Here is a 13,740-nt window from a genome sequence, read left to right on the forward strand (position 1 = left end):
GATGTAAAATAGCTTTAGAAATCCACGCTTATAGTCCTCTAAAATTCTTATAGAAATCCGAGCTTATTGCGATGTAAAATAGCTTTAGAAATCCACGCTTATAGTCCTCTAAAATTCTTATAGAAATCCGAGCTTATTGTGCTGTAAAATGGCTTTAAAAATCCACGCTTACAGTTCTCTAAAATTCTTATAAAAATCCGTGCTTTTTGTCCTCTAAAATAGATTTAAAAATCCACGCGTATAGTCCTCTAAATTTCTTATAGAAATCCGAGCTTATTGTGCTGTAAAATAGCTTTGAAAATCCACTCTTATAGTCCTCTAAAATTCTTAGGATAATCCGAGCTTATTATCCTGTAAAAAAGGTTTAGAAGTCTCCGCTTATAGTCCTCTAAAATTGTTATAGAAATTCGCCCTTATTGTTCTGTAAAATAGTTATAGAAGTTCACGCTTATAGTCCTCTAAAATTCTTAGAGAAATCCAAGCATATTATCCTGTAAAATAGATTTACAAATCCACGTTTATAGTCCTCTAAAATTCTTATAGAAATCCGACCTTATTGTCCTGTAAAATAGCTTTAGAAATCCACGCTTATAGTCCTCTAAAATTCTTAGGGTAATCCGAGCTTATTATCCTGTAAAAAAGGTTTAAAAGTCCCCGCTTATAGTCCTCTTAAATTATTATAGAAATCCGTCTTTATTGTCCGGTAAAATAGCTTTAGAAAACCGTCCTTATTATCCTGTAAAATAGCTTTAGAAATCCACGCTTATAGACCTCTAAAATTCTTATAGAAATCCACGCTCAAAGTTCTCTAAAATCCTTATAGAAATCCACGCTTATAGTCCTCTAAAACTCTTATAGATATCCACGCTTATGGACCTTTAAAATTCTAATAGAAATCCACGCTTATAGACCTCTAAAATTCTTATAGAAATCCACTCTCATAGATCTATAAAATCCTTATAGAAATATACGAATATAGTCCTCTAAAACTCTTACAGATATCAACGCTTATGGACCTTTAAAATTCTTGTAGAAATCCACGCTTTTGGACCTCTAAAATTCATTATAGAAATCCACGCTCAAAGTCCCCTAAAATCCTTATACAAATATACGCTTATAGTCCTCTAAAACTCTTAAAGATATCCACGCTTATAGACCTCTAAAATTCTTATAGAAATTCACGCTTATGGTCCTCTAAAACTCTTATGGATATCCACGCTTATAGACCTCTTAAATTCTTATAGAAATCCGCCCTTATAGCTTTAGAAGTCCACGCTTATATTTCTCTAAAATTCTTATAGAAATCCACCCTTATAGCTTTAGAAGTCCACTCTTGTATTTCTCTAAAATTCTTATAGAAATCCGCCCTTATAGCTTTAGAAGTCCACGCTTATATTTCTCTAAAATTCTTATAGAAATCCGCCCTTATTATCCTGTAAAATAGCTTCAGAAGTCCTCGCTTATAGTCCTGTAAAATAGCTTTAGAAGTCCTCGCGTATAGTCCTGTAAAATAGCTTTAGAAGTCCTCGCTTATAGTCCTGTAAAATTCGTATAGAATCCGCCCTTGTTGTCCTGTAAAATTCGTATAGAAATCCGCCCTTGTTGTCCTGTAAAATTGCGTTAGAAATCCACGCTTATAGTTCTGTAAAATTGATTTAGAAATCCACGCTTATAGTTCTGTAAAATTGTTTAAGAAATCCACGCTTATAGTCCTATAAAATTACTTACTTACTTACTTAGCTGGTCCATTACAGACCATTTGTTCCATAGACCGAACTAAGAAAAGATCTCCAATTCTCTCTATTTGTTGTTACGCACTCTGGAATACCGCGCCCTTTCATCTCTTCATCCACTTGTTTGCGCCATCTGTTCCTTGACCTGCCAATTCTGCGTGTACCGCCAAGCGGTTTGTATTTATAGGCCTTTTTAGCGGGTTCATCATCGCTCTTTCTTATGATATGGCCTAGCCAACGCAATCGCTGCATCTCGATACGTTTGTCTATACTGATGTCGTTGTATAGCTGATACAGCTTGTGGATCATGCGACGTCGATATTCACCGTTAACGCAGATTGGTCCGTAGATCTTTCGAAAAAAATTTTCTCTCAAACACTCCAAGCACTGTCTTATCTGCTTGCGCAAGTATCCAGTCTTCGGAACCGTACATCAGCACGGGTAGTATCAGTGTTTTGTAAAGCGTTATTTTTGTTTGACGAGTAGTGGCTTTGTTTTTAAACTGCTTACTCAAGCCAAAGTAGCATCTGTTGCCCAAAACAATTCTTCTTTTTATTTTACAACTGATGTCGTTTGTTGTGTTTACGGCGGTGCCGAGGTATACGAAGTCTTTTACTACCTCAATATTATAGGAATTAACTTCAACAGTCGGTCCGAGCTCAATGGCGTCGACACCATCAACTTGGTCTTTGCACCGTTTACCGCCAGACCCACTTTAGCAGATTCTCCTTCGACCTTTATAAAGGTATCAGTTACTTCTTTTACTGATCGTCCCATGATGTCTATATCATCAGCATAAGCAAGTAACATGTGACTATTGGTGTAGATTGTGTCACTTCTTTTGACGTTTGCCTCTCGTATAACCTTTTCCAGCAGGATGTTGAAGAGATCACACGAAAGGCTGTCTCCTTGTCTGAAACCTCTTTTGGTACCAAACTCTTCGGAGAGGTTCTTTCCTATTTTAACTGAGGACCTCGTGTCAGTTAAAGTCATTTTACAAAGCCGGATGAGCTTTGCGGGGATACCAAATTCAGACATGGCTTTGAATACCTTTGAACGCAGCGGGCTGTCGAAGGCTGCTTTATAATCGACAAAAAGGTGGTAGGTGTCGATCTGCATCTCTTGGGTCTTCTCCAGGATTTGCCGCAGGGTAAATATCTGCTCAATGGTGGACTTGCCAGGTCTAAAGCCGCATTGGTATGGTCCAATTTTCTCGTTGACCATTGGCTTTAGTCGTTCGCACAATATCCCTGACAAGATCTTGTAGGCAATAGGGAGTAGACTTATGCCCCTATAGTTAGAGCATACAGTCTTATCTCCCTTCTTGTGGACGGGGCACAGGATACTCAGGTTCCAATCGTCGGGTACTCGTTCTTCCTGCCAGATGGTGCTAACTAGCTGATGAATACACCTTATCAGCGTGTCGCCTCCGGTTTTGAACAGCTCGGCTGGTAAGCCATCGGCTCCTGCTGCCTTATTATTCTTCAGCCGATTTATTGCTGTCCTTACCTCATCTTGGCTGGGGGGTATACATTCAATACCATCTTCTGGGATTGGGACTGGGGTATCTTCGTCGTCTTCGCTGCTATTGGATACCAACAGATTTGAAAAATGTTCTTTCCATATCCTGAGTACACTATGTGTATCAGTTACCAAATTACCTTGCTGGTCTCTACAGGAGGATGTGCCTGTACCAAAGCCATCAGTTTGATGCTTGACTCTTTGGTAGAATTTTCGGACTTCATTCTGGCTCCTGTACATCTCGATTTTTTCACACTTCCGCTTTTCCATTTTTTTTTTCCTGCGGAAAAGACGTTTCTCCTTTTCTCCCTGTATATCTCTCGTACGCTACGCGTTGCTACGGATTGTAAAGTAGCCCTATATGCCGCATTTTTCTCTTCGGTGGCAGCACGACACTCCTGATCATACCATGGATTCCTTGGTGGAGGTCTCTGGTATCCAAGTATGGATTTTGCGGCTGTTTGCATGGAGTGGGCAATGCTTTACCATTGCGCTGATATGTTATCGGGATGAGGAGTGCTTTGATTATGCAATTGGGCTAGTTGAGTGGAATATGCTGTGGCTATCTGTTGTGATTGCAGCTTACCGATGTCTAACTTTCGTGTTGTGTCTGTTCGCACTTTGTTTACTACGTTTAATCTGGTACGTACCTTTGCTGCAACAAGGTAGTGGTCCGAATCAATGTTTGCGCCTCGGAACGATCGTACATCCACCACGCTCGATGAATGTCTTCCATCTATCACAACATGATCAATTTGATTTCTCGTTTTCTGATCTGGAGACAGCCAGGTGCCCTTATGAATATCGAGATGATTAAATCTGGTACTGCTAACTACCATGTTTTTTGCAGCTGCAAAGTCTATCAGCCTCATACCATTGTCAGATGTTTCACTGTGGAGACTGAATTTCCCGACTGTTGGGCCAAAGATATTCTCCTTTCCAATTTTGGCATTAAAATCGCCTAGAATGATTTTAATGTCATGGGCAGGGCAACGGTCATATGTTTCTTCTAAGCGCTCGTAAAATATATCTTTGGTCTGTTCGTCCTTGTCTTCAGTGGGAGCATGAGCGCAAATAAAGTTAATGTTGAAGAATTTTGCTTTTATTCGAATTGCAGCAAGTCTTTCATTCACTGGGGTGAAGCTGGAGACCAGATGTTTTAACCTCGGGCAGGGCAACGGTCATATGATTCTTCTAAGCGCTCGTAAAATATATCTTTGGTCTGTTCGTCCTTTTCTTCAGTGGGAGCATGAGCGCAAATAAAGCTGATGTTGAAGAATTTAGCTTTTATTCGAATTGCAGCAAGTCTTTCATTCACTGGGGTGAAGCTGGATACCAGATGTTTTAGTCTCCGACTAACTACGAATCCACAACTAAACTCATGCTTTACGTCATGGCAGCTATAATACAGTGCGTCACCTTTAGGTGTTGTTGTGACGCCTTTCCCAATCCATCGTATTTCCTGTATGACAGTAATATCGGCCTTGTACTTTTCAAGTACGTCTGCCAATGCGAAGACTGCACCTTCTAACATTCCAAAATGTGTAACGTGACAATACTATCACGTACATACATAGTACAACAACACAGTACCGGCTACCACCCAATACACTGCAGACATACTGAACAGCAATTCAATAGGCAGCAGCCACTACATTACATCTGTCTGCCTGTTGGGTATTAACATGTAACGCAGCGGAGAACTAAATTCTAGTGTAATTTCGCCGTAACCATTTTGACGCGCACTGCGAATAATTCTCATTCACTCTGCACTTCAGCCCACTAAAGTATTCCAGAATTGCTTGAGAAATGCGAGCTTACTACTGCAGGGAGTTTGCTACACGGGCTGGAACAAAAGGTTGCTCTAAGTCCGCCAACTTACGCCTCGGTGCCTAGTGTTGGGAATACTTTTTGAGAGCTACCCATTAAGTTGTGGTGGCTGATACATACACAGGGCCTTCGGGTCAGCTGTTCCACTGGGCCTTCGGGTCAGCAGTTCCACAGGGCCTTCGGGTCAGCTGTTCCACTGGGCCTTCGGGTCAGCAGTTCCACAGGACTTTCGGGTCAGCTGTTCCACTGGGCCTTCGGGTCAGCAGTTCCACAGGACCTTCGGGTCAGCTGTTCCACTGGGCCTTCGGGTCAGCAGTTCCACAGGACCTTCGTGTCAGCTGTTCCACTGGGCCTTCGGGTCAGCAGTTCCACAGGACCTTCGGGTCAGCTGTTCCACAGGGCCTTCGGGTCAGCTGTTCCACAGGGCCTTCGGGTCATCTGTTTCGTACTCAGTAGCGCATGGTAGATACTAGATCGTAGCCAAGACTAACTCCCGAACATCAACAGCCGAGCGCCGAAGTCGACATTCATCGTACTCCCGAACATCAACATCCGACTGCCGAGCCCATCGTGTTGCCGAACATCACCAACCGAACACCGAACCCGTTGAATTCCCGAACACCAGCAGCCGACTGCCGAACACACCGCTATCCCGAACATCCACAGCCGAGTTCCGAAACCGACACCCATCGTATTCCCGAACATCAACAGCCGAGCTCCGAAGCCGACATCCATCGTATTCACGAACATCATCAGCCGAGCTCCGAAGCCGACACCCATCGTATTCCCGAACATCACCAGCCGAACGCCGAGCCCGTCGTGTTCCCGAACATCAACCGCCGAACCGATCGTGTTCCCGAACATCAACAGCCGAACGCCGAACCGATCGTGTACCCAAACATCAACAGCCGAACCCACTGCGTTCCCGATCATCTGTAGCCGAACACCGAATTCATCGTCTTCCCGATCATCTACAGCCGAACACCGAATACATCGTCATCTCGATCATCTGCAGCCGAACACCGAATTCATCGTCTTCCCGATCATCTGTAGCCGAACACCGAATTCATCGTCTTCCCGATGATCTACAGTCGAACACCGAATACATCACAAACAACGCCGTTTCCCTCGTAGAAGAAGCCGGTAACTCAACACGAGCTCCTCAGCTGCTATATCCCAGCGAGTGTGCATAATCCAACGCCAACTATTAATCTAAATATATACCCATTGAATTCATTCTTATCGTATTTGAACACAAGTAGATTGTAAATTAGTATTTATTCAATAAATCCCGATTTAGCCCCCAGGAAAGGGAGAATACTAGTCTTCTCATTTCGTAAAGTTTAGGGGGTCCTTATGGAGACCCTGGACGCGACTGAGCTTACCCCAGCCGACGACAAAACCACGTTACAAATGTTCGCTTGGCAATGTTTTCTGACCCCTACCACACATACATATGTAACTCTCCATAATATCAAAACATAGAAAAACTATTCTGCATATGTTGTCATTTTATTTTGTTCAGTTATTTTCTAATAGTATTTTCCTCAACAGGAAACATACTTGAATAAAAGAAGAAAAAAAATTGGACGGGCAGAAGAGAACTTTTCATTTCTGGTCTGCCTGTTTTGAATGGTTTGTTTGTTTTCTCCACACTTGTAAAGAACAGAAGACATCCTTATTGTGTATATTGGAAGCAACAAGGTTCTTCCTGCATTACTGCCTCTGATGATTTGGCACACAATTTGCAAAAGTGTTGGACTTATTCACATGAGTGTCTGATTCAAATGTCCTTAACGACGACTCTTTTTGTGTTGCTGTTGTGGACTAGAACATACTCGTATCTGGTTTGTTTGGTGTGTATGGGTTCTACAAATGTCCTTTTGCATTAAAAGACAAACTTCATTTTTTGTTCAATTTTATAGAGGGCAAGTATGGGGAATATCAATTTCGATTAGGAGTATCTTCTATACACAATCCATATAATTGATACTATCATAGATAGATATGTCACTTTTGTGAAAACCAAAGGGTACAGTAATAATAGTCTGCAGTTAAAACGAATCATTGCCAAACGAAACAATGCCAGTTAATAGTGCATCCGAAATGGTTTCATTGAAATATTTTTTCGATTATTGAATTATATTTAAAACTTTCATTCACATTTTTGTGTTTTTATATATATTTTTTAATCCTAGCATATCCTTTTATCGCTTAATTCTCAATGCATATGAGCATTTATTTCAATATTTTTCATAATAAATTTGTGAATTATTTTTTTTACTTTTTTTCTTTCCTTTTTGTTACAGGGTATCCCCAACCCACATATCGTTGGATAAAAAATGGTGTACCAGTCGGTGATTTTTCACCCAGTCAGTATATGCGAATATTGAATACCCAGCGTGATGATGCTGGCAGTTATAAATGTATTGCCAAAAATGAAGCCGGTTCAATATTTAGTGAAACGATTGATGTTGTCGTTGCATGTGAGTATAAATTCAGAGAATTAAAACGCATTTTTGAAAAAAAAAATATGAACACTCTCTTTTATTTTTGTTTGAAAAAATAAAACTTGGACCAAAATATTCATAACCAAAAACATTCAAATGGACGATGGGGACCTACATACATAAAAATATGAAAACGATGATGTTGATGACGTGTGGCTGAGGACAGTAGTGAATTGTGAATGAGTTTACGTTTACGTTTTTTTTTTCGTTTTCATTTTCAACTGAAAGTTGGCAGTTTTGTTGATAACTTTCACATCATGATGAATATATCAGTGCATGTGATATTATACAATTGTTCTCCCCCCATCCGGTTCTCTTTCTCATTGGGGATATATGTGGGATAATATGCCGCTTTTGTTAAAGCATTTTGCATATTTCCATATGGAAAGACAACTGAAAATCTTGTTTTTCAATTCATTTAAATACTTGAGGGAATTTTTGTTTATTTTTTTATAACAGATGGTAACCATGGTTTATTGAAGAGGAATTAATACTGTTTTTAAGCGAAATACGTACATATATTAATTTAAACAGAATTATAAAAAAACAAGTGAGCAAAGGCTATAGTCGGGACGGGGCCGACCATGTGATGCCCTACACCACTACCCCTGTGCATAAACTTTTCACTGGTAAACATTTCTTTTATGGAATATAATCCGACTACCACCAAAAATAATATGCCTCTTTCTCTCTGGGACCCCCATAAGCAACCAAAATTTCGTGACCATCCGATCAAAATTACGACCTGTAGCTTGATTGCAAAAAATGGAAGAATTGGATGCATTACCGACTATTGTGGTATCTCCCTTGTTTGACCACCTTCGCCAACCTGCTTTACACCAATGTAAAGGTAATATTTTCTTCTTCCATTGACAGGCTTTGCCGTTGGAATACCCCTACTAGAAGCCGATATATTCACAAAGAATAAAACTTTGAATTTGTCTCCAAATGAGTTTTTCCCCATTCCGACCCCTAAATATTATCCGACTATCACCAAAATCAATAGGCTTCTTCCTCTGTGGGGCGCCCATCTAACCCCAAAAATTTCGTCACTATCCGATCAAAATTCCAACTTGTAGCGTGATTACAAAAAATGGAAATATTGGGTATATTACTGAATTTTGCAATATCTCGGTTTGCTCACTTACGCCAACATACTTTGCATCAATATAAACGAGATCTTTTCTTCTTCCATTGACGGGTATTCCTTTTGGAATACTCCAACCAGAAGCGGAGATATTCGCATAAAAAACGTTGAGTTTTCTCCACATAAGCTTTTCGCTTAGTCCGACTCCTGAATATTATCCGACCATCATCAAAATCAATAGGCTTCTTTCTCTTTGGGACCCGCATCAACTCCCAAAAAATTCGTGACGATCCAATCAAAATTGCGACCTGTAGCGTGATTACAAAAAATCGGAAAATGGGATGCATTATCGACTATTGCCATATCTCTGCTATTTGACCACCTACGACAACCTGCTTTACATCCTTGTAAAGGTGATATTGTCTACTTTCCTTGCCAGGTTTTGCTTTAGATATACCTCTTAAAGAAACAGAGATATTGGCTTTGAAATAAAACGTTGACCTTTCTCCAAATAAGTGTTTGCTTCTTTCTCTTTGGGACCCCCATTAACCCCCAAAATTTCGTGACGATCCGATCAAAATTGCGACCTGTAGCGTGATTACAAAAAAATCGGAAAATGGGATGCATTATCTACTATTGCGATATCTCCGTTATTTGGTCACCAACGCCGACCTAGTTTGCATCATTGTAAAGAGGGGATCTTCTACTTTCAGAATCAGACTTTGCTTTTGGAAAGTTTTCAACCAAAGCTGTGATATTCGTCAATATAATTAAAATCGCAAAAATTAAAATTGGGGTTTTATTTGCTTCTATTGTGATATCTTCGTTGTTTGATCACCTACGAGCACCTGCTTTACATCATTAGAAAGGTGATATTTTCTTCTTTCATTGTCAGGTTTTGCTTTTGGTATACCCCATATAGAAGCTGAGATATTCACTTTGGAAAAAAACGTTGTCATTTTATCCACCTAAGTTTTTTGCCCTTTCCGACCCCTAAATATTATCCGACCATCACCAAAATCAATAGGCTTCTTCCCCTCCGGGACCCCTAACAACATGCAAAATTTCGTGACGATCCGATCAAAATTGCGACCTGTAGCGTGATTACAAGGTTTAGATGGACAGACGGACGGACGGACGGACTGACGGACGGACACACATAGCCAGATCGACTCAGCTCGTCGAGACATTCATTTTGGTATATATAAGTATGGGTCTGCGACCATTATTTCGAAGCGTTACAAACTTTTTGGCCAAAACCAACTTATAATACCCTCCCCACATAGTGGTGTAGGGTATAATGATAAAGACTAATATTGCAAATTGCAGCGGTTTGGTTTATTCAAATAACGCCCCACTAGGGGGCGGTAGATTTTTTTCAAATATTTATACCTTGAGAATTTAGACTAACAAGTACATACAGCAAAAATTTGGGAGCCATATAAGCCGAATCAGCCATTGAAAAGTGAGGTTAAAAGCTACTTTCTGCATAACCACTTATTTTATTCATTCCCAAGTATTATGGCACAGTGTGTATGTGACGGACTATAAAACCAAGAAACCAAAATGTGGAGTGTGGAGAAATTTGACATAAATTCACATCCACAGTTTTAAAAATAGGACTGTATGTTTTTCAGATTATATGCCGACTTCAGGTGGCCTTAGAATAACTAACTATTTTTGACGAAATGTCCTTTTTAAAATACTGTTTTAACACATTATTTGGTAATATGAGTACTATGAGTTTGGACCCCAAGTATGTCTTGACTAAATCATTTTCAGACAATTTCAACCAATTTCATCCTGTGCGTCCCTCTGGCAGATCGATGCGCATGATAAATCTCGAACGCATCAACCGATTTCATACAAACATAACAAATCGTAATATTTTGCCCAAGTTCGAGGATGGACCATTTCGGTCCACTACTTTTAGTACCTTACCACAAAAGTTAATTATACCCTCAGCCTTTAGGCTAAAGAGGGTATTTACACTTTGATACGAAAAAAAATGTGCCTCATCGAAATAATGGTTTTAGACCCCAAGTATGTTTGTACGATATCCGTTTCAGAAAATTTTGAGTAGATCTAGCAATGTCCGTCCGTCTGTCTGTCTGTCTGGCAGGCTGGTGCGCACGATAACTCTCGAACGGATCTGCCGATTCGGTCCAAAATTTGGCTTTCGTAATATTTTGTCCAAACTTAGTCCAATTTCAAAGATGGATTATATCGGTCCACTCCTTCCGGTGCCTTCCCCACAAAAGTTCGAAAATGTTCGGAAAATTTGTGCGTACGATAACTCCTGAAGGGAGTAACCGATTTGGTCCATACTTTGCACATTATGAAATTTCTACCAGACTTAGATGAGGTTCCAATATGGACTCAATCGGTAAACTCCTCCCACACAAAATTTCGGAAAAGTTCAGTTTAGGACCTGCTCTCGAATCGCCTTGGTTTTTGTTGTAACATCTTGTATTCACTGTCCCCTATACGAAGGTACAAGTTTCATCAGGGGCAAGTCCACATTTCCTGAAAAAATAGCCTGAAAGGTGAAAAACAATCCCTATGACACCATGTTTATGGGTGGAAGCGCAAGATAATTCTCGAACGGAAATGCCGATTCCGGCCAAAATTTGGCCTTCGTAATATTGTTTCCAAACTTACATTAAGTTCGTAGATAAGCCATATCGGTCCATTCCTTCAGGTACCTACCCCACAAAAGTTCAAAAATATTGAGAAAAAATGTGCGCACGATAACTCTTGATGGGAGTGACCGATTTGGTCCATACTTTACACATTCTCATAATATCTACCAGATATAGATCAGGTTCGAATATGGCCTATATTCGTCCACTCCATCCCGTACCTCCCACACAAAATTTTGGATAAGTTCACTTTAAGGCCTGCTATTGAATCACTTTTATTTTTGTTGAAGCAACTTACATTCGCTCCCTCAATTACGATGGTAAAAGTTGTTTCAGGGGCAAGTCCATACTTCTTGAGAAAACAGCCCCAAGGGTGTAAAAACCCCCTATGTCACCCCATGGTCTATGTCGGTCCATTCCTTTAAGTATCTTTTCCGCAAAATTTTTGAACTTTAATCCTAATCAACATTTTTGTCGGTTCATACGACCAACATTTTAAAACCCCCTAAATACATAAGTTTTTTTTTGTGAAAAAAGTATTTCAATTTGCACAGGCTGAGGGTATATCTCTGTCGGCAAAGCCGACTGATACTTTTTTACTTGTTTATTTTGACATTTTTCGAGAGCAAGTCCCTACTTCCTGAGATAATGACCCAAATCGAAAAAGACGTATGTCAACTTCCAAAAATATCTATATCGGACAACACTCCCATCACTCTACTGTATGTATAGAAGACCTTCTAAAGGTAGCATAGAAGATCTTCTGAAGGTATTATATATTAATAGGAAACCCCCTAAAAGTCTTCTGTATAGTTAGAAGACCTTCTACAAATCTTCTCTGTGGATAGAAGACCACTTAAAGTTTCTCTTCTATATTTATAAAAGATCTCCTAACGTTCTTTTGTATTTAGCTATTCGGATAAATAACCTCCATAGGTATTCTGTCTTAATAGAACAAGTCTTCTATATGTATAAAGGACCTCCTAACTGTCTTCTAAATGTATGGAAGACCCCGAAAAAGTCTTATATATGTATAGAAGGTCTGCTAAAGGTCTTCTGTATGACCTAAAGGTTCTCTGTATAGATAGAAGCCCTCAAAAAAGTCTTCTATATTTATATAAGACCTCCTAACGATCTTCTATATGAATAGAAGACTTCCAAAGGTATTATATATTAATAGAAGACGTCTTAGAAGTCTTCTATATGTATAGAAGACCTCCTAAAGGCCTTCTATATGCATGGGCGACTCCCTAAAAGTCTTATATATGTATAGGGGGCCTCCTAAAGGTCTTCTATATGTATAGAAGACCTACTAAAGGGCTTCTGCGTATGCAGAAGTCCACCTTATGGTCTATAGGTATAAAATACCTCCTAATGGATAGAAGACCTAGTAAAAGTCTTTTACAGATAGAAGACGTCCTGAAGGTCTTTTATGTATTTTATAGAAAGAAGACCTACAAAGGTCCCTACCATAGATTTTCTGTGAATAGAAGACCAACTAAAGGTCTTCTATGGACAGAAGACCAACTAAAGGTCTTCTATAGACAGAAGACCTACTAAAGGTCTTCTATTGAACGTCTTCAATGGATAGAAGACCTAATAAAATGTTCTTCTTTGGATATACAACCTACTACAAGTCCCCCATGGCTAGAACACCTACTAAAGGCATTCTATGGAAAGAAATCGGCTGGAAATTTGTATCCCCCAAGTTTTCTATGGAGAGACCAACTGAAATAGGTTCACCACCACAATAGCTATGAATGGAGTTACTGACATTGCTTCAACCTTAGCACATTAGATTTAATACCTCGAAATGAACGCGGGACACGTGCGTCCAACCTTTTTTTATTAGCTGTCATTTGGCATTTGGGATTTCCATTGACACAGACATTTACCCACCAAAAATTGTGAACATAGGTCCTGGTTTTGGTATAGCCCCCATATAGCGGTACCACCTGATTTCAAGTGTTTTAAGGATTTTAACTCGAATATGCCGTAATTTGGCATTTGGGGTTCCCAATGGTACTGAAACTTCCCCACAAAAAATTGTGGACATAGGTCCAGGTTTTTGTTATTTCAAGCGTTTTTTCTTAATTTTTAGCCAGAATTGGCTGTCACTCGGCATTTGGAGTTCTCAATGGTACAGAAACTTCTAAACCAAAAAGTATGGGCATAAGTCCAGGTTTTGGTATAGCCTTTATATAACGATACTACATGATTTCAGGCATTTTAAAGTTTTTATCTAAATTTTCGGCCTAAATTGACTATAATTTTGTTCTCAGTGGTCAAAAAATGCATTTACTATAAATAATTTTCAGTGTTTTATTTAGAAATGCACTTAAAACTAGAAAATAATTTGTCGCTTAGCCTCAATAAATATAATCTTTCTCATGATGGAATCTCTCAAATAAAACGGT

At 39.6% G+C, this 13,740-nt stretch overlaps 1 protein-coding gene across 20 annotated transcripts in view; it reads left to right on the forward strand.

The window, feature by feature from the left end:
* The window catches only part of sdk (sidekick cell adhesion molecule), a 459,794-nt gene that overhangs the window by 281,423 nt on the left and 164,631 nt on the right, over positions 1-13,740 (forward strand). For all 20 annotated transcript variants that reach the window (XM_073975479.1, XM_073975482.1, XM_073975481.1 and 17 more), the window contains one exon: positions 7,394-7,570. In XM_073975479.1, the coding sequence (XP_073831580.1) occupies positions 7,394-7,570 (177 nt within the window). The remainder of the gene's footprint in view (positions 1-7,393; positions 7,571-13,740) is intronic.

This window comes from Musca autumnalis, unplaced genomic scaffold (assembly GCF_047663935.1).
Source record: "Musca autumnalis isolate F117 unplaced genomic scaffold, ASM4766393v1 scaffold_3, whole genome shotgun sequence".
NCBI classification, from domain to species: domain Eukaryota; kingdom Metazoa; phylum Arthropoda; class Insecta; order Diptera; family Muscidae; genus Musca; species Musca autumnalis.